Here is a 22929-nt window from a genome sequence, read left to right as displayed (position 1 = left end):
GATGTTCAAGTGTGTCATTGGTATGATACAAATCCAAACAACTCATGCAACGTCATTCAAGATTTGTACTTATTATCTGTCAATACAAACATCCAATAGTTTGAGGATTTTCCTACATCCTCGTAAATATGGTGAAACAAGTATTCTACCTCAATGATCCAAGGGCGAAAGGTGCTTGGAAAGTAGTCCAATTCATACAACATAGAAATATTTGGGACTTTCCAAATACACAATAGGATGACGATGATCAAAATGTTTGCCAAGAGGTAGTGGTGGAGCCAGAATTTTTGGTGAGGATGGGCCTCTTACAAAGGTTTTTTTTTTTATTTGATAAAAAAGGTATCTACAAATCTACTAAATATCATATATATTATATGTGTATATATCAAAAGTAATCAAATGTCCAAAATAACATATGCAGTGATAATATTACATATTAACAAAAATTATAATTGTCCGCGACGAGTTTTTATATTGTAAAATGGTTGTATAATAACCTCGTTGCCTATTGACACACCCCCGACTCGGGATGCCCATTAGGACTCCGAATCGAGTTGCGCTGGTCGACACCTGGAAGGTGACGAAGCCATAAAGTGTGATGATGTGGAAAAATGTGAATAAATTTAAACCTAAGAGTGCCTATATACCAGAGTGCGCTGGTGAGCAGGAAGGAACCCACTTCACACATAACGTTAGAGCATAAGTAAGTACAGTAGAGTGGATTAAAAATCGTACCCTCGAAAGAATCTCCAATACTAAAAATTGCCACGAATCTTCGACGATAAGAAAGTTTAGCTAATAAAACCTGGAGGATGAAAACAAAATAAGGGTGAATGGCCCTGGAGATAAAATTTTAATAGAAACCATATAAAACATTATAACCCCTCGCTACAACACTTGTATAATTTCCAGAAAAATTATAAATATACCACAACACGACATCTCATCAATAATATCAAATAATCATGTGAATAATAACTCATACTAGCACGCAAGTCGGAGTCACCTATGGTGACCTGTACGACTCACCTATATCTCATCACATATACTAGTTCATCGCATATTTCATCACATATGCTAGCTCATCTCATATTCATCACATATGTTAGCTCATCACATATTCATCACATATGCTAGTTCATAGGTCGGAGTCACCTCTTGTGACCTGTACGACTTATCCATAGCTCAATAAGTATACATGCACACGAGTCGGAACCACCTAAAGTGGTCTGTACAACAGGACTGGGTGTAAACAAATACGCTCTAGTGTTATAATCACGTGAAGACTGTGTAAATAATCGCGGGTCACCTACGAGTCGGAACCACCTATAGTGGTCTATACAACAGGACTGTGCACCTACCTTGGATCTAAGGTAAACGTAAGGTGCGGGAGGTGAATATCATGTAAAGGACTGTGTCCTGGCCACGTACGGGAGCACTAACACCGGGGTGCAGGTTTATGAGCTCTCAATATATCTCAACATAACATGTACGACTCATGGACAACCCATACGACAATGTTGGAGTTGCTTAAAACATGCATCTAGTCATGCCATAACTCCATCATTTCAACTAATACCATAAACTTACCTGAACTTACCTGGGTGTCCTGCGTTCACCTATGCACTTCAAGCGTTCACAATAATTATGCGCAACTAATATACACATGGATATGCCATAATGTCCAAACCAGTTTTGACAGGGTGACTGGCTAAATAGGTGTTGCTTTTCAAACAACATGAGATCATCTAGGTCTCAGCTAAAGCTGTTAAGGGATAAGCCTTAGCGGACTTCCTTGCCGATCATCCAATCCCAGACGACTTGCCTAACGAGGAAGTGTTCTACATTGAGATCTTCCTGATGTGGACAATGTTCTTCGACGGATCCGCACGAGCAGATGGAAGTAATATTTATGTCACCACAAAGACAAGTATTACCTTATTCCTTCCGATTAAGCAAGCTGTGCTCCAACAACATCGCCGAGTACCAAACACTGATCACTAGATTCCAAATGGCGATCGACATGGAAATCACAATGCTAGAAGTGTATAGCGATTCCAAACTCATAATCAATCAACTCTTGACTGAATATGAAATGAGGAAAGATGAGAGGAAAGATGATCTCGTCCTATACTTCCGGCTAGCAACTCAACTGCTACAAAAATTCGAGGTCGTGATGCTAGAACATGTACCAAGAAAAGAGAATCAAATGGCGGATTTTCTCGCTAACTTAGCCTTAAGTATGGCGCTAGGAAAAGATGAAGCTACAGACGTGCCAGTTTGCCAAAGATAAGTGATCTCACTCATCACTAAAATGCTACTGGATGATAAAAACGTTATCTCAATACTTCCAGTTGACACTGAAGAGTTGAGATAGCCACTAATCGACTACTTAGAGCATGGAAAAATTCTAGACGATCCTAGACACCGCTCTAAAATAAGTCGACAAGCACCTCACTTCCTCTACTACAAAGAAACACTCTACCGACGTTCTTTTGAATGAGTACTTCTAAGATGCCTAGGTGAGGAAGAAGCCAATCAAGCCATGGAAGAAGCACACTTAGGCGTATGCAGGGCACATCAATCTAGATCAAAGTTACATTTCCAGTCAAAAGAATGGGCTACTGCTGGCCAAGTATGGTGAAGAATTGCAGAGTACGCCAAAAGGTGCCAAGCCTGCCAATTCCATGTTAACTTCATACATCAACCACCTGAGCCAGTACACCCTACAGTTGCTTTATGGCCATTTGATGCATGGGCATTGGACGTCATAAGACTAATCACACCAAAGTCATCTACAAGATAAGCTTACATCCTAGCTGCAACAAATTACTTTTCCAAGTAGGCTAAAGTCGTACCCCTAAGAGAAGTCAAGAAGAAAACTGTTGTCCATTTCACCAAAGGGCATATCATCCACCAATATTATGTGCCTCACTACATCATCACCGACAACAAAAAATTAGTTCTCTAACCGACTTATGGATGAGCTCTACGAGAAATACAAGTTCAAACAGCGCAAGTCTTCCATGTATCATGCTCCGACCAACGGTCTCGTAGAAGCATTTAACAAAACGATGTGCAACCTTCTGAAGAAGGTAATCGGTCGAACAAAGAGAGACCGACATGAAAGAATAAGTGAAGCACTTTGGGCATATAGGACGACACATATGACTCCTACCCAAGCTACGCCTTATTCTCTCGTATATGGCATGGAAGCTGTTATGCCGCTCGAAAGTCAAATCCCCCCACTAAGGATGGCTATATAAGAAGGCTTAACTAAAAACGAAAAAGCAAAACTACGACTTCAAGAGTTTGAAGCACTCGACTAAATGAGGCTTGAAGCTCAACAACACTTGGAATGCAACCAAGCACGGTTATCCAAGGCATTCGATAAGAAGGTCCACCTAAGGTCTTTCCAAACTAGAGATCTTGTCTTGGCATTAAGAAGGCCTATCATCACAACTCACAAGATAAAAAGCAAGTTCACATCAAAATAGGATGGACCTTATGTAATACAAGAGGTCTACACCAACGGCGCCTACTTAATCATGGTGGAAGATGGCTTAAAGATCGGCCCTATCAATGGCAGATTCTTGAAGCGCTACTACCCCTAAACCAAATAAGCAATGCTCCTCGCCTGCATGAGCCTAAACTGCACACGACATAAAGCTCCTCGCCTGCACAAGCCTGAACTACACATGGCAACAATGCTCCTTGTTCGCACGAGATTAAAAGGTGACACCCAATGCTCCTTGTTCGCACAAGCTTAAAAGACGCACGAGCTTAAAAGGCGACACTCAACACTCCTTGTTTGCACGAGTTTAAAAGGCGACACCCAACTTGAACTACGTCATGACTTGATCCCTCCTCAACCGAGGGTATGTAGGCAACTTAAAACTCAAAACTTCAAGTACAGTCACATCATCAACAAAAACACAAACATTTGAAGAATAAAGAGCAAATTCAAGAATGTGAATACTTTATTTCTTTAAAGGAAGAATTTGGCTACAAAGCCGTATTACAAAATGAGCAAAAAACAATGATGGCTTCTCTAGTAGTCGACAAGGTGCTATTCCAAGTCATAGCTCCGTTATGGATGCGATCGCCAAGAAGCTCAAATGAAGCCGGTGGATTGTCACAAACATGGTGCGAACGATTCAAGATAAGAATCCTCAATGTACATGCCTTCTTCTTCGTATTTGGTTAAACAAAATATGTCACCTCCCAAGATACTTCAGAAAACCACGATTTGATATGCATCGAGTTGTCTTTCAGAGGAAGAACAAGCACCTTAGGGCTAGTCAACTGAGCACAAAGCTTCAACGTCACTCCTCCATCTTGCGAATTTCCTTCCTTCGCAAGAATGGTGATGGTATTGCTCTTAAAGCACTCAAAAAATACCATGGTTGCAATGAAAAAAAAAAAGACAACATAACCATAAGGTGGGACGGCAAAAAGAAGAAAAAAGAAGAAGAGAAGATTGCTTCACTAAAGTAAAAGACATGCAAGACAAACCTCGTGAGCATTGAAGGATGATGATGACAAAGTCATAACAACGAAAAGCAATCAGCCACAAAGCTTAAGTAGCACAGCACAGAGAAAACCAACAAAACTGTCATTCAAAGCATGCTACAGTAACAAAGAAAACCAATCTGCGTAAGAAGGACGTTTTTTGTGATAATTCAACTTTCCAGAGGAGTTTTGATGCAAGGCCAATGGGAGAAGGAAGCTAAGAGGCTAATGATCGTTGTGTCCAAATTTCATAATTTTCCTTACAGCCAAACGTTTCAGTTTTCAAAGTTAAACCGGCGGAAGTTGTTTTCCAATCAGAACTGCACAGTTGTGGGAAAATGACGAGTTGAAGGCTTTCCTGATTTTTTCTAGTGGTGTGCGATATATGCCTGAAAAGATAAGAGATAAAGAAACATTTTCCATATTTTTGCAAGATTTTCCAGAAGAGAAATCAACCTCAAACTTGGCATGCAAGTCAGATGACGTGTTTCCCAAACCAACAAGGGAAATACATGATGTTTTTGTAACAAAAATCAGCAAAGAAAAGAAAGTGAAACAAAAACAAATAAGGAAAGGGCTTTAAAATTTCCAAAACATCAAAAGAAAGTACATTTCCTTGCCAAAATACAAAAGGGAATCCCTCCAAAGCAAGGACAAGTCTTCAAGTTTCCCAAACTAAGAGGGAAAATACCCCCTTGGCCGAAAAAAAAAATATACAAATCCTACCTACCCAAAGACAGGCATTAAATCTTTCCAAAACCTTGAAGGAAATCGCCAAATCTTTCCAAAACCTTGAAGGAAATCACCATAGTTTTCCAAACACTTGAAGGAAATCACCCTCATTTCCAAAATTGAACGAGATTCCTACCTAAGGGAGGAAGAGCATTTTTTTCCCATACCCACAAGAAAAAAAATCCAAGCTTCAAAAATACACCAAATGTATTTTGTCAAAAAAAATTATGGAAAATCAATAGGCACAATAAGTATGTGCCAATTTATCCATTTCCAAAATTTGTTTCAAGATCAAGCCTCTACGGCCCTTGAAGAAAAATTTCATTTCTTTCAAGATCAAGCCTCTACGGCCCTTGAAGCAAACTTACATTTCATTCAAGATCAAGCCTTAACGGCCCTTGAAGAAATATTTCATTCAAGAAATATGCCTCAACGACCCTTGACGAAATCCATCACTTCAAATCAAGACCAAGCCTCAACGGCCCTTGAAGAAATATTTTCATTCAAGAAATACGCCTCTACAGCCCTTGAAGAAGAAAACTAATTCAAGATCAAGACTCGACGACCCTTGAGTTAGAACATTCATATTGCAGGACTTCAAAACACGTTTCCTACATGTGACAAGCACATGCCTAATGCGCCTTGAAGTGGGGGCATTTGTAGACATGTAAATTTCGTTGCATACAAATGATGCATCACAAAGCTCCACGTGGCATATAACTCATCACAAATAGACAAGTCATCAATGTGATGTGGGACAAATCAAGCCAAGGAAGAATTAAACCTCCCCAAAACTCGGCAAAAGGGGGAAGAAATCCTTTAAAATCGGCAAGGGGCCCAAATTGCTCCCAAAATTGGAAAGAAAGCTAAAGCATCTTCACAAAACAAGCAAGAATTGAAGATTACTCACAAAATAAGCAAGAAAGCCCTATAATTTGGCCAAGGTAAAGGAGAGTGGCTGAAATTAAGACACGAAACATGCCTAAATTCTCCCATGGACGAATCAAGACAGAAATCAAAGTCAAATCCATCCAAAGGAAATCTTTGAGAAGTCTATAAATACAAGGTCCCCAGACACAAATAGGGGTCGACAATTTCTACATTGAAGGTCAATAATTTCTACATTAATGGGCCGAAATTCTCATAAAATGAGAACCTCTGCTAAATCTTTGAAGACCAATACGCTGCCAAAGCTCTCTTCGAAGAATGTACAACCAAAGCCGAAGCATTCCCTTGAACAATCAACAAGCACTTGTGCCGATTCCCTCAAGACTTTGTTGCAAACTCAAAACTTGTAACGACGTTCAATTCTACATCAGCACTCCCTTTGCCGCAGCCCTAAACTTGAGGTGAAGACTATCCACACATTGTTTGAAGCTCCAAACTTGAAGCAATCGTTCAATCGTTCGTTCGAAATCAAGTCACCGCAACCCTTGGATCAATAACCTACGCATCTACATCAAATTTGAAGATTGAATCAAAGGAAAATTGTAAATAGAGATTGTAACCCTACAAATTCATCAATACAAATCTACTTTGTACACGTGTTCTCATTTCATTCGATATAGAATTTTTGTGTTTACAATGAGTTTTTGAATAGAGATCTACTAACACCATGGATGAAGGGGAGGTGATTAATCTTTAGTAATTTACTAATTTACACTTTTTAAGATTAATTTTATACCAAATATTGACAGAGTATAAATCAAATATCCTAATAAAAAAATCTACCAAGTACCAGATATATATGGTATACTGGTACTCCATTTCAGACAATATTTTCCCAAACAATGAAATCTGACTTCTTGTTGGGCTGTCATCAACATTTGATAAGCAACTTGTAATAATTAATCACATTATCAATTGATTAAAATAATAGGTATCTCCGTGTCCTCGGGGACATGCAATACGATTCGCATGGCTCTTCCGCAAGGATGGTCATGTACCTAAATCTAGAGTTAAATGTTAGCTGCATATGTTTAGGGGATCATTGAGAGTGGAACTTCCAGGGATTAGTTTTAGTGAAGAATGAGTCATTAGTAACAAAATTATTCCTCTTTGTACTATATATCTCATTAGAGTATCATAATTAGGACTTGGGAGGGATCCATGAATTTGAGATGCAATTTGTTGCCCAACTTTTTCCATCTACCAAAGTAGATACAACTTTATCACTCTTGATTATCATCGACTAATCTAGCTCATCTGCCAGCTCAACAAAGTTGTTAGAAAGACAGTTCGACAGTGATTCACTTGAGTCTGTTAAGTTCCTCAGCTTGTAAGAGAAGCTCCTTTGAGCTATAAATACTGTTGTATATCACAGTGTACCAATCAAGTAAATCTAATGCAAACAATCTATCAATTCCTCAACTTTCTTCTGTTGGAAATGTGCCCTAAAGCCAATCATATGATGATACTTTACGGACATTTCACATGTTAAACTAATCTAGTTTAAATATAAAGGGCAAATATTATTGTTTGAGCCGTCTCATATAAATGTTATATGCTTAAACGATAAAGTCCAAGGAATATGTGATTGGGAGAATGCAATCTAATGAAGTTAGATTCATGAGACCATTCTTTCGTAGACACATCCTAAATGTTCCTGATCATAGGATTGTCAATTGGGCATTGACAGTCCGTCAAGATCGGTACGTGCTATGTCTTCTCTCAGGGAGAGTGACTAGTCTCGAGTCATTGGTGTGTGTGACATCAAGACAAGTACGTAGATGCTCAGTAGAGAATGAGTTCACTGAACGCGATCAACGAAGAGTTCTCATACTCATGTCACATGAGAACTCATGGTTGGGATAATGCAAAGTAGTCCTTTGACCTGAGGCATCACAGTTGTCTTGTGGTTAAGTCCTTGATCTTTGATTATGTCAAACGTCATTCCATTGGAGTGTCCACGGCATCGTTGGGGTTAAGCCACTTAGCCATGGAGGCAAGTGAATGCGCAACAAGGGATCTCTAACCTTCAAACCGTTGGGGGAGAATACTCTATGATATGATTTAGAATCTCTGGCCAGAGTATGAATGAGATTTAGGAATGCGTTCCAAATCACATTCAAGGTAATCATATAAGCACACAAATCACATTGGATAGTAGACATGAATAAATAAACTATCAAACCAAACAATGTGGTCAAGAGTATTGTATTAGAGAAAGACCGTATTGCATTTGTAATCCCAAACTGAATAGGTTTTCTCTACCTCTTCTGATTAGCTTGGGTAACCATGATATGCTGCAAGGTGTCACTCATGGTTTGTGGAAGCCCTAAACGTGTGTAATCACTAAAGGGAGAATTGAAAGTAAGTTTCAATTCACAATCGATGTAAAATGGTTTTAATCGCCCACTGCCTCGCTAAAAGGAACCTAATGGATCGCACACCGTGTAAGGTGGAGATTGAAGAAACAATGGAGATGAGTAAGAATGATTAAATGGTTTAATCATTTATTTATGGCAATGATTAATTAATATGTTAATTAATCAAACGAATAAGTTCGTTAAAGACCTCGGGATAGTTTTGGACCTTAAGGCCCAATGGGCTTCGAACGTTAAGCCCATTATGATTCACAAAGGCCCAATTAGTCCAAAATATCCTAATGGCCGGCCATATTGTTTAGGGTAGTGAACTTGGACTTATTTACAAGTTTGCCACTCAAATGAATAAAGGTATAAATATGACTTTATAGCCAAAATTCATTAAGGGTTTTGTTTTGGAGAAAATTGGTGAGAACTTATCTCTCCATTTCTCTCTAAAGAGGCCGGCCACCTTGGGGGGTGCATCTTGCAATCACACTACTCCAAGGTCACTCATTTCTTCTCCAATCTCTCCTTGGTGAAAAGACTTAGAGGTTCTCAATTTTGGGAACTTGGAGAAACCTATTCTTCCATCCAAATCCATAGATTTAAGATGCAAGGAATGAAGGCCCTCTCTTTGGGTGATTAGCCTTTGCTTATGCAAAGAGGAATCTACAAAAGTATAAATTTCAACTCACTTTGTTTTGAGTTGATTCTTGGTTCACCAATCTACTAGGCTTTGAATTTCTTGGTTAATGTTTTGTTTTTAAGTGCATGCAAGCATGATTCCGCCTTTAATTGTTAATTGCATGCTTATTGATGTTGCTTAAATGAACATGTTTTCACAAAATATTCCTTCATCTTCTTCTCTCTAGCTTCTAGCTTTCTTCTGCAATACTGTATTTCTTCATTTTCTGCATTTGTGGAGTCCTATTATCATGTTACCAATCGCCGAAAATCAATTGGAATTTTCTTGTGTTGGCTTCCACTCAAGACTGTTCTTAGCCAATTTGTGTTTCTGGGATTTTGAAATCATGGCTTAATCAACTTTTAAAATTGAGGTTTAGTAACACTTCAAAATGATAATTTTGTTAAGTAGAGCTATCAGTTTCAATCTGTGACAGGGGATGTAATTTGTTTTATTTTTGTACTGTTGATTCTCCATGTCCACCCAAATTTGTCCTTAGCACAGAAATTGGTATTACAAGGGAAGTTACTTCTGCATATAAAGAATGGGTGAAAAAGGATTCGGCTTTACTCAAGCTTATTAATTGCTACACTCATAAATGATGCAATGGAAAATATATTTGGTTGTAAGACTTCTCGGGAAGCTTGGACCAGTTTACAAGAAAGACTTGATTCTGTTTCAATGGTTCATGTGACTGAGTTTCATACTGCACAGAAAAGTAGTGAATCTGTGGATAAGTTCTCGTTCAGATTGAAAGACATAATGGATCGGTTGGTCTTTGCTGGAGAAAAGATCATTGTAATGATCTCCTTATAGCAACGTTATCTGGTTTGTCTGCTGAATTTGAGTTGATCAAGACAGTAATTCTTACGAAGGACAAATCCATGTCTCTAAAAGATTTCAATGTTCAACTTCTTGTAGCAGAAGGGAATATTAAGCCAAGAATGCACTCAATGACAAGTTCCATGGCTGGAATGTTCAACTTCTTGTAGCAGAAGGTAATTCTTCCTATCTCTCCAGTGTCTAATCTCACTTCCGAATCTTCAACAATTAGTCTAGATTCATTACTAGTACATGCAATGATGACAAAGCATTGTTGGATCCTTACAATATTTGATCTTTACTAGGTCATATATTGCATTTACAGTGAATTCAGTTTGTCAATATATGACTACACCAACAGATGTTCATTTTGGTGCTATTAAAGGATCCTAAGATACCTTCAAAGAACAATGCAACGTGGCATTATGTATCTACAATATGATAACCTAATCTCAGAGACGCTGATTTGACTGCAGACCCAACACCAGAAGGTCAGTTACAGGGTCTCTGGTATTTCTTGGGAACAGTCCTCCTATCTCTTAGCAGTCTAAGAAATAATATTTGGTGTCCAAAGTTTTGACAGAAGCTTAATAAAAAGCTTTAGCCTACACTGCTACTAATATTGCTTGGGTGAGAAATTTTGAAAGATTTGAAGTTTGTTCTACCTCAACCACCCAACATTCATTGGGTGAGAAATTTTGAAAGATTCGGTATGCATATCCAAATTCCCCTGGTATGTGAAAAATTAATTAATGACAAGATACGATACTGTAATACAGGTATTTAAACACACATCATGTAGAAACCCAAATATCATTCTTCGGCTCTCAACAACTGAAATCATGATGTCAACATTTTTCTGATAGAAAGCATATATCTGAATATCGTTTAATTCATGAAAGGCATACGTACCAAGATATAAATCAACTTTTTCTAACCAGTTCTGAACAATTTTCTAATGTACTTGCATATATTTATGTATGTGTGTATGCATAAACGCATGAGAATAATATGTTAACTGACGAGTATATGTCAAATTCCAAACTGAGGTTGAAACCCATGGCGACTATGGGCAATTTGGCATCTATACGGGACATCTCATCTTCTACTAGAAAGTCGGTCCAAATATGAGGGCTAAGGGCTTCTATTTAAACCCAGCATTTGAGTTTCCTAACCTAGCATATTTTCCTTTCCCATATACTAGACGACAAATTTTCAAAAAGTAGAATACGGATTCATCAATATGATAACACATTATGTTATGAGCATGTTATTTTAAAATTAACAATATTATATATGGGCTCCTTGTTCACCCATCATGCTAAGATTTCCCATATATTACACAACTAATGCACAAGGAAGCTCTACCTGTTTCATCAGAGGTAAAATGCCCCCCCCCCCCCCCCCCCGGGCCTGGTTAGACTAAGTTCATTTGCTTCTTTGCTATATGGGTCCAAGATGACATATTGATGGTCACCATTAATATAGACAAGCAAAGCTTGTGGTCCGTTGCCATCTAAAATATTTTGCTGGAAGGAAATTTGGTCGCTGTTGAGAAAAGCAAGCCCCCCTCCCCTCCCTTAGCCTGCAATATAAGCATACAACAACAACAAAGCCTTTTCCCACAAAGTGGGGTCGGCTACAAACAACAACAACAACAACAACAAAGCCTGCAATATAAGCATAAAGGATTAAAATACAATTCATTCTTTTCTAATACTAGAGCTAAAATGTGCATCACAAAATGGTTTATTAGATTTTTCCTTATTTATTTTTATATTTATTCTATTGGATTCTCTCCATATGATTATCTCGTCTGTTTTCCATGAGTTGATTAAATTACAGTTAGCCCAATGGATTCTAAAAGTAAAAAGAAAATGGGGATGGATTATATGAAGAAAGGCTAAAAAGCAGAGATTTTAAGTATAAACCTTCCTTACAGACCACATAGCCAATGGAACAGGATCTGCTGCATTGAATAATACGATTACCCATCTTTTCCTTGTAAAGATAGAACTGCAAATGATGATGAATCTACCGCACAGGTAACAGCCGAAAAAAAAATTAGAAATAGCAGATGTCAAATGAAGGTACAACACTAGAGACATGACTGTCACAATTATTAAATACAGGAACATTCAGCTTGTCGTCACCACACTATAAATGGGACACAATGTTCAATGTTATCAGTGCTGCTCTGAACACTTCAAGAGCTATAAACGTGCATGGCTGGTTTAATCTATTACTTAGTTCTTATCCTGGGAAACCACACAAGCTGATAGCTAGTAAAACACGGTTTCCAGAGAAGCAGTTATTGAGGGGCTTCCTCAGCCCTTAGGCGACGTTTGGTATGTGGAAAAGAAAGCTTGGGAATGGGAAAGTGGCTTTCCCATGTTTGAAATGTCCAGGCGTGGAAAATGATTTCCTATCCCATGGGAAAATTGGGGGGAAGTGAAGCCCTCAACCCCCCTTGGTATCCATTTCCCTTCTCCATGGGAAACATAAAAAATAAAAATAAAAATTAAAAAAAGAGCATTGATTGCTTTCTTTTGAAGACAATTATGTCCTCATTCACAATTAAAAATGCCCATTATATTCCAAATAAAGTGGCATTTCAACATTCTTTTTCATCGTTACCAAACATAGGAAAGGAAATTTAGACTTCCTTTCCCCCAGGAAAAGTCATGGGAAATCATTTCCCATTAATTTCTTTCCAAGTACCAAACGCAGCCTTAGTGTATGCGTTAAACTGAGTTGTACAACAGGACAAAGATAAAACTACATCACTTGAGTTGCATTTACCACACAAACAACATTGAAGTTATTAGGAAAACCTTAAGAGAAAAAAAGTACACATGACACAATTTAAAAAGTTCTTTGTGCACTGGGTGAGGAGGAGAAAGAGAAAGAGCTTCTGACCTTCTACGTGCAGCTTATATGACCAAGATTCGGAGAGTTCTGACATGCTCCACTCCGATAGTTGCGGTTTTGAACCTTGAGTGACAGACACGAGACACTCTGATTTCCCAGCAAATGACAGGGTCACAATTGGCTGAGGAAAAAATTATATGAGAGCAGGTTTGAATTACATTTCAATATCTTCCATCAACTCTATTGAGTGTACCAGCATCAAAATGACGTGGTAAGCATAATTAAAAAGGGTGTATATTCTGAAGATACTCCCTACTTCAGGCATTTGAAGATCACCCATACCCAAAAAAACTTACAACCGCCAATACCACAAAAAACTTACAACCACCATGCTCAAGATGTCTAGTTCTCAATTAAAGAAAGATCAGAACCCAGTGTAAAGATTTTAGAAGTAGAAAGGCCATGACTCAAATTTCTTTCACTCATTTGAAGACCATCCATACCCCAAAAACACTTAAGACAACCCATACCTGGACAACTTAAGACCACCATGCTAAACCAGGAGCAGCAAAGACGTCTGATATAATGATTTAGAACCCAGTATAAAGATTACAAGTAGAAAGGGCAAGCCACATTTTCCACACACTAATATAATGATTCAGATGAAATAACATATGTTTCTGATGAAAGATTAATCCAAAGATGATTGGGATCTGAAACAATCACAATCTGCATCTCTCCAATCACAGCTACAAGTGCATTGTTGTCGGGATCCCATAGTGTGATTACATTTTCGGCTGCAACTGCCAGAACAGAACCATCACCAGAAAATGCAGCAGCTGTCATTGGCTTATTCCTGAGAAGGAAATGAATATCCATAAGATACAGTTATCAAAGCAGTTCAGATATGTTACAAAGACAACCAAAAACCAAGAGTTTTGAACACCAGGTTATGTTATATGTGCAAAAGCATCTAAAATGTACATCATTCCTTTTTCCTTTTTACCCTGGTACTCTATCCCCTGCCCATTTTTCCATGAGTTGTATTCCGCACCTGAGGTGTCCACTTTTATATAGAAAACAAATTTTCATAAAAGAAAAATGGAGTGCGAAACAGATGACAAGGTTTCCTCTTGCCTATAAAAACAGTACTCTAAAACACTACAATATCAAAACCCTTATGGAAGTACACCAGAACAAGAAATTCACACAGCAGAGTTAGCTACTACAACTAACCAATATTCAGTTCGAGATATCATGATTGACATCCAACTCCAATCCAAAAAAATATATGTGTTTGTAAAACACAATAAAATCTTAATAATTCCCCAAAAATTTTGGCCATTCATGAATTAATAATCTCTTTATGTTAGTAAATTCTTTTTCAAGAAATGATGGATTTTTAACTCTCAGCAAGAATACAGTGACCACATCTACATGAAAGCTTTTCCTTCCTAGAAAGAGTAGGAACATACTTGTATGAACCTACAGCATGACACATCCAACCAGAATGTTGCAGAACCTCATGTTTCTGCAGAATCTCATCACTGCAAACCCAAATCTGAGACAGTGAAACAAAACGTAAACTTCATGGAAAACAGAATTCAGAAAAGCAAACATACAAATCATTCAGAAATTACCTTGAAATCCCCACAATAGGATGAGCTGGCAACCTTACGACGAGTAGGATGGCACACAAGGGAAGAAATTCTAGCATCCCTATACAACACAAAATATTAACAGTTACCTCGAGTCCGTATCATGGATACAAATGACAATGCTACTTAACTAACAAATATATTTATCATCATGACTTTGAAGCACATAAGATAAGAGACTTTAAATTAACAAGATACAAGTTTTTCCTCATTCTTAGCAAGTTCAGTAGCAGTCACTAATTTATCAGAAGCAGGGCTTGCAACTAGTATTATAGCAACATATAGACATCAAAATCCACAACAGATCAGTCAGGTCCATACTTTGAGGTTCATAAACAACAGTGGACAGGCTGAAACTTTTATTCTGTGACCCTGATGCCCAAAATTTAAGACAAACAAGACCACCTAACCCCTCTTCAGGAAGCTTAACTTCAACTGTGCTCATCATAGAGCCATCTCCAGATAGAGACACCAAAGTCACTATTACCAGTGACCGCAATAACCCAAGATATGGTCAAATTATGGTCGTGTTTTAGAAGAATGAAAACAAAAAATCTCAAGCTAGAAACTAAAACGAGCAATTTACTCTGACTTCATCTCCTGGTTGATGATTTCTCTCACAGATTTGAACCTGCAAAATGTCCAACAACAACAACAACAACAAAAAAGCCTTTTCCCACTAAGTGGGGTCGGCTATATGAATCCTAGAACGCCATTGCGCTCGGTTTTGTGTCATGTCCTCCGTTAGATCCAAGTACTCCAAGTCTTTTCTTAGGGTCTCTTCCAAAGTTTTCCTAGGTCTTCCTCTACCCCTTCGGCCCCGAACCTCTGTTCCGTAGTCACATCTTCGAACCGGAGCGTCAGTAGGCCTTCTTTGCACATGTCCAAACCACCGTAACCGATTTTCTCTCATCTTTCCTTCAACTTCGGCTACTCCTACTACCTCGGATATCCTCATTCACAATCTTCTCCTTTCTCGTGTGCCCACACATCCCACGAAGCATCCTTATCTCCGCTACACCCATTTTGTGTACGTGTTGATGCTTTACCGCCCAACATTCTGTGCCATACAACATCGCTGGCCTTATTGCCGTCCTATAAAATTTTCCCTTGAGCTTCAGTGACCTACGACGATCACACAACACGCCGGATGCACTCTTACACTTCATCCATCCAGCTTGTATTCTATGGTTGAGATCTCCATCTAATTCTCCGCTCTCTTGCAAGATAGATCCTAGGTAGCGAAAACGGTCGCTTTTTGTGATCGTCGCTAGATTGTTCCGGTCATTAGTGTGGATCAGTATATAAATGGATAGAGATAGGAAAGCAAACACCAGATGTACGTGGTTCACCCATATTAGCTACGTCCACGAAATAGAGAAGTTCTCATTAATTGTGAAGGGTTTACACAAGTACATAGGTTCAAGCTCTCTTTTAGTGAGTACAAGTGAATGATTTAGTACAAATGACATTAGGAAATATTGTGGGAGAATGATCTCGTAATCACGAAACTTCTAAGTTTCGGAGTGTGGTATCGTCTTGACTTGCCTTATCTGTCTCGTAGGTAGATGTGGCATCTTCTCTGGAAGTACTCTTCCTCCATCTAGGGGTGGTATGTTTAACTGGTGGAGATGCACAAGGTAATGTATCAATTTCACTTGAAGCTTACTTGTAGTTTCGGGCTTGGTCAAGCGCGATACAAACCATGTAGTAGGAGTCCTCCAAGTCGCCGAGCTAGGGGATCTGCTGAAAGAGGTGACAGACAAGGTAAGCAATCAGAGCTCGAAGCAATCAGTCCCAGATCAGAACTTTGATTTCGAGTTCCGGCTGATTGTTCACATTCTCCCTATCTTGCAGGCAGCATGAAGGATAAAGAGAAGAAAAATGAGAAGAGATGATATGGGATACTTTTGCTTTTGAAGAAGTAACTTTCCACAGGCTTATTCTTGAACTGGGCTGGAGGGTTTTCTGGTTTCCTCCAGAGTATAAGGCCGACTGAAGAATTTGAGGGTCAAAACAAGTTCATCAAATCTATAGTACGTTCGACCCTGCTGATATGGGATATTTTTGCTTTTGACAGAGTAGTGGATGTATCGGCACGTGTGCTGTTACGCTTGTCTCCACATGCTTCCTTGTATCCTTCTCACTTGCCCTATATGTTCCTCAGGCAGATGCGGTATCTTCCCTGGAAGCATAAGATGTTGAAGATGAGTACTCGAGAGCAATGCCAGGTAAGTAATCAAGTAAGGGGTTCCAGGCAGTCAGTTCCTGACTGGAAGCTTGATTCCAAGTGCTGATTGATTGCTCTCTTTCTCCTTGTCTTGTAGGTAGGAACAAGGCCAAAGGAAAAGACAGGGAAAAAACATGATATGGGATACTCTTGCTTTTAACCCTGATGATATGAGATATTCTTGCTCTAGTATAGCTTGTTTGCAGAGGTACTATCGGGGGGAAAGAAAGCTTGATTCCAAATGCTATTCCTTTACCCTGCTTGGTCATAACACGGTAGTGGGAGCTGCCAGCTTCACATGTTTTAACTTTGTCAGAGCACTTTGAAAAAGTGGTCTATGGTATCTGGAAAGCTGATGTTGCGTGTAAAGATTACAGACAAGCTTTATCCAAGGAGATCCGGCTCTTGAAGTTGGGAAAGTGGTGCCTCTTCGGTTTTCGAACAAGCAATCCTGTCGAAGATCTGGCTCTCGAGATTCGGAGAACGATGCCTTTTCGATTTTTGAGAAAGCCATCCTACTAGGGGTCTGGCTCTCGAGATTCGGAGAGCGGTGTCTCTTCGATTTTTGAGAAAGTAATCATGTTGGGAGTCTGGCTCTCGAGATTCGGAGGGCGGTGCCTCTTCGATTTTGGAGCAAGCAATCTTGTTGGGAGTGTTTTCTCGAATGTGAGAAAAGGTTGGGCATGTTTGCTAGTCTATCTTGCCACGAAGCACAGAGGTTGACACACAGGGACTTTCCAATTATCTAGCAGTGGTACTGTTCCTTTACCCTTGTGGGTAATAATATAGTAGCTAGACCTTCAAAATTTATGTGTCTAAACTTTGTTAGTGCTGTTTCTTTGCTATTCTTTTACCTTTCTTGGTCAGAGCGGTGTAGTGGGAGTTACAAGCTTCACGTGTCTCAACTTTGTCAGAGAACTTTGGCAAAGTTATCTGTGGTACCCATGAGCTAATGTTGCGTGTGGGAAGTGGGTGATTGAACAGTAAGATTCATGTGCTTTCTACTTCACCAGAAATCTTCGACATAATGCCCATAATTTCCGCAAAGCTGACAGGTGCTGACAAGGCTGGAAAAGTAGGTGCCTCTTCGATTTCTGAGATCGGCCCTCGTGGTCTCTGAGCAGCCCAGCTTTTGAGAAAGCAAGCGCCTCTTCGATTTCTGAGATCGGCCTTCGTGGTCTTTGAGCAGCCCAACTTTTGAGAAAGCAAACGTCTCGTGGTCTCTGAGCAGCCCAGCTTTTGAGAAAGCAAACGCCTCTTCGATTTCTGAAACTCCGTCGAGTGCAGATTTTTATAGAGGCTGGCATTAAGTTCCAAAGCACACTTGAATCTCCACCAGTAGAAGCTCCATTCTTGCACTTCTAAGATCTTGATTTGTCCGACCTCTTCTCTCTTCAACACCTTTGAAAATGTCTGGCCCCTCCGACCGTCGTTTTGACTTGAACCTTGTTGAAGAGGCAGCCACGCCTTCTCCAGACAACATATGGCACCCATCCTTCGTCTCCCCTACTGGTCCTCTTACTGTTGGGGATTCCATGATGAAGAATGATATGACCGCTGCGGTAGTGGCCAGGAACCTTCTCACTCCCAAAGATAACAGACTACTTTCCAAACGGTCTGATGAGTTGGCTGTTAAGGATTCTCTGGCTCTCAGTGTTCAGTGTGCAGGTTCTGTGTCTAACATGGCCCAACGCCTATTTGCTCGAACCCGCCAAGTTGAATCATTGGCGGCTGAAGTGATGAGTCTCAAACAGGAGATTAGAGGGCTCAAGCATGAGAATAAACAGTTGCACCGGCTCGCACATGACTATGCTACAAACATGAAGAGGAAACTTGACCAGATGAAGGAATCTGATGGTCGGGTTTTACTTGATCATCAGAGATTTGTGGGTTTGTTCCAAAGGCATTTATTGCCTTCGTCTTCAGGGGCTGTACCGCGTAATGAAGCTCCAAATGATCAACCTCTGCTGCCTCCTCCTTCTAGGGTTCTGTCCAGTACTGAGTCTCCAAATGATCCCCCTCCAGTGCCTGCTCTTTCTGGGGCTCTACCGACTGCTGAGACTTCTCCTAAGCAACCTTTGTGAAGGCTCCCTCTTGTTTGTTTATTTTGACTCATGTATATGTACATATTTGTGACTTATCGGGGATATCAATAAATAGCTTTCCTTCATTTCAACGTATTGTGTTGAATACACCAAAGCCTTCTTCGCTAAGTTCTCTGAATTTTCTTTTGTTGAAGCTTGTATGTTGAAGCTTTGTGAGTGGAGCATGTAGGTTGAGGTAGTATTCCCTTAATTTCCCGAGTGAGGAAAACTTCTTGGTTGGAGACTTGGAAAATCCAAGTTACTGAGTGGGATCGGCTATATGAATCTTTGAACGCCATATCATAACTTATAATATCTCTGTCTCTCTCTCTCAAAAAACAACGCTTGCCGTAGAAAGTTCAACATCGGATTATCCATTGAAATATCAATTAAACAACAAACACATCTTCACCTCAGACATTTCACGGTCATCAAACAAGCTGTAGAACTGGATTCGATAATTCTCTGTACACAAAGCAACCAACCCATCAGTGTGATCAAAGGCAAACTTGCCTGCATATTCCGTCGTATATCTCTGGACCTGAATAAGGAAGCTGAAAAGTAGAGATAGCTATTTAGAAGCCAAAACTATTTTATTCCTCACAAAAAGCCGCCAAAACAACAAAGACATATAGTACACAAAGGTGAAGGAATCTGAAGGAATCTATCAAACTGAGCATGTATCCTGGTACATTCATGAAAGAAAGAAAAAAAGTAGCTTAAAAACGCCAGCTCACTTTATCTCACACAAGCACAAATTTGCTTTCACCCTGCATCCAAGGTTAAAGAAATTTACGGCCCGTCACAAGGTAATTATAAGAAGAAATTTCATCATGGATATTCACCCCCGGCAAAGGTATGGTGACTTAATGATGTCGTTTTTGCATGCTTATGCAACAAACCACAGGGCCCAGACTCTTGTTACCAATTCCAAAGGTTCTTAAAGAGAAAATATTGAGTAGGATTTCATCACTTGGCTCACAACAAAAGGTACAGTCTACTCTGATTTGTTTTAGAGGAAACTTGACTCTGATTTATTTGCACGTTGTTTGCCTCCAAAATTGAGGACTACTCCACAAGCTTTTGTTATTCTTAGTAGCATTCTATATGCAACTTACGTGTGGCTACCTAATGATGTGCACTGTCAATAATGTAACCTACTAATCTGTGGTTCCTATAAGACAATATAACGTGTCTTCTAATCATTATTACCTCAATAGTCAATAACACACAATAGCATCGCCTTGAAAGGAAGCCTCTTATGTATTCTATAAAAACAAACTGAGAATTTTCAAATACCTTGATCCCTGAAATAGACTTCAAGATTTCCATTGAGGGCATTTTTAGTATATGAATTTGATTATCTGCACAAGATATCTACAATCCATATATCAGTGAACAGTAGAATACATTAGTTCTTTATCACAGAGAATGCATTACTATGCTACGATACTCCATCCCAATAAATTGGATGTTTTCTTACAGAAGAAAGTGAAGGGTCTGGAGAATCAGTCAAATATCGAAGAGGAGATCCAATTTTGGGCAAGAACTTGCAAAAACTTCTTTTTCCCTGTGTCTAGCTGCCAGACCACAAAAACTCCTTCCATTCCACCTGGATAAGATAGAAGTGTCATAAATATGTCACTTTAAAGCAATGTATTAAAAGCGTGAGGTGTGGGCGTGGCATCCGAGGGATAACCCAGCCTAGGCGTGAGGCATGAGGCGAAGCCTCACAAGACCTAAATTTTTTAATATATACACTGACAGTAAACATATATTACATTAAAAAAAAAAAATTATTAATCAATAATCACCCTGAGCACACACATGTATTATAAATACACACACACACATATATATACATATATTATATTATATATAAAATAGAGGATGAAAAGCACAATGAGCACACATATAACCATGCATGCAGACAGCACACACATCCATTATATAAAAAAAATAAAAATAAAAATAAAAGGCAGAGAGATGATAGTGCAAGGAAGAGGTATGAGGCAATTAAAACCCACCCAAAATTTAGGTTTGGGAGTAAGAAAAAAAAAATATCCTCTGAGGCGAGCCTTTTAAAACATTGCTTTAAAGTAAGAAATCCATGACAAAACAAGGCATAATCCAGGGCGAGTTTCACCTGAATTCGCTCAAAACCCACATACCTAAATATAAATAGGCACCGTCAGAAGAGAAAGAAAGAACACTTATTCCAGCACCATGCCAATGCCATGTGGAGGAAGCATGAGCATTGTCATCTCCCCTAACTCCATCCCTTTCATCCTCATTATTCATTGATCTTCCTTTCATTAGTTTGCCACCATCAGAAAATATACCTTTACCAAATCCTGTCCAGATTAGAATTCTCCCACTTGTATCATCCGCGGCAACAATTGTCTGAGTTGGATGAAATGCAAGAACGTTAAAGTTTCTTGTATGATGCAGAGTAATATTCTTAGAAATCATGAGTTTCGAGTCTATAGCAGGGACTCTCCATATATGAAGCTTCCGCTTGTACCGGATGCCGAAGAATTTTCCTGAGGGACTGATAGTTATAGCCTCTGGTTTTCGAGTCTGTCAAATTCAAACCCATTGTGAGTTTTTCATGCCTCTTAAATTGCAATACGAGAAAAAATATTGGAATTAAATAACAATAGTTACCGTGGGGGTGGGGGTTCCAATTCCTTTCATATAGATTCAGATGTCCAACAAATTTAATGTAGTTAAGTAAAAGCTATTCCTATACAAGATACTGATAAAGGACTCAAGAATGAATGGATTATCTTCATCTATCTCTTAAAGGAAATTTCATCTCAAAAAAGTTAAATGAATTCCTGAGAGGGAATTAAATAATTCTTTCAGTCTTGGATAATATAAAGGAAATTGGTCACAACAAATATTAGCTCTTAAATCAGTATATTATAGAAAAGTTCACACAGACACATGTTTGCATCAATGTTATGGACTTCGACTGTTATATCCTTCAAGTTCTGATCATGAGTAACAATACACCAGCATCAAATAGGGTGTGAGAACATTACTACATTGGCAGGCAATACATAACAACACATGATAGCACATACCTATCAACCTATAAGAAAAGCACTAAACACGTAAATGTAACTTTTTATGCAATAAATCATATCATAGCACTTCTCTTTTGTTCCCTTCATAAATTCATTTCCATGCATACCGGAACAACCTGAAAATCATTTTCTTGTGTTCCTTCACAGGTTGACCCATTGTAGACGGAACAACCTGAAAATCAAAACCAAATAGCGTCACGCCGTCAAAAAATTTCTCCACTCCAAACACAAAATTAAAGAAACTAGAATAAAACAGCAAAGCTATCTACCATAGAGAAAATGGGCATTTTAATATCAATGGTCTTCATCAACTCAGCGACTGCAAAGTCCCAATAGCGAATGGTGCCGTCAACAGAGGCGGTCCAGCAGAAGCTCAGAGCTTTGTTGCCGGGAACTACTATGACGGAGGTGACCGATGCATTGTGACCCTCCAAGGACGATATCTAATTACAAGAAAGAAATAAACAAAAAAATCGAATATTGTCAGGCAGGAGGGGGTATGGGAGTGTAAATTGAGGAGGAAAAGGAGGGTAAAGTTGGAAAACCTGCAAACCAGTGGAGGTGGTAAATATGGAGACGGCGGTGCCTGTGCAGACAAGGAGGCGCTTGGCGTCGGTGGCGAAGGCCGGACGTGCTGACACGTAGCTCTTGCCGCCCCTAAGCATCTCTGTCTCTCTGCAACGGCTGAGCAACCCCTTTCGTGGCCGCCGGAGGGTTTTGGGGTTTTGGGTTTAAGCGAGTAAGCCTCACTGGACTAGACTGGCTTAGCTAAGAATATTAATCCGTGTTTGGCGCAAGCCAGGGCTGAGTTTAATTGGACTAGCTAGGACTCGTTCCGACTAAACTCTTCACTAGCTGGGCTTAGCGAGGCCGGGCAAAAAAAGATGGGATTGCTAAGACCAGTGCTTCGCATCATCATCGTGCTGAGGCTTCGA

At 39.4% G+C, this 22929-nt stretch overlaps 1 protein-coding gene and 1 long non-coding RNA gene across 2 annotated transcripts; both read right to left on the bottom strand.

Moving 5' to 3' along the window:
* Window positions 1–11583: 11583 nt before the first annotated feature.
* LOC139192732 (uncharacterized) lies at window positions 11584–13118 on the bottom strand. Its single transcript, XR_011577095.1, has 3 exons — window positions 12979–13118; window positions 11991–12093; window positions 11584–11644 (listed from the first exon to the last, which is right to left on the bottom strand). It is a non-coding gene; the product is annotated as an uncharacterized lncRNA (long non-coding RNA).
* Window positions 13119–13493: 375 nt separating this feature from the next.
* LOC103453862 (uncharacterized) lies at window positions 13494–22659 on the bottom strand. Its single transcript, XM_070816061.1, is given in 13 exon segments — window positions 13494–13786; window positions 14406–14491; window positions 14571–14649; window positions 15175–15219; window positions 19315–19367; window positions 20202–20279; window positions 20386–20463; window positions 20465–20514; window positions 21074–21482; window positions 22111–22166; window positions 22264–22282; window positions 22348–22437; window positions 22540–22659. Coding segments are annotated over 13 exon segments (1374 nt in total). The 3' UTR covers window positions 13494–13575.
* Window positions 22660–22929: the final 270 nt, after the last annotated feature.

The sequence above is a fragment of the Malus domestica genome, chromosome 16, assembly GCF_042453785.1.
Source record: "Malus domestica chromosome 16, GDT2T_hap1".
Lineage (NCBI taxonomy): Eukaryota > Viridiplantae > Streptophyta > Magnoliopsida > Rosales > Rosaceae > Malus > Malus domestica.
The sequence above is the reverse complement of the archived record's forward strand: the minus strand, read 5'-3'. Positions and strand labels throughout refer to the sequence as shown.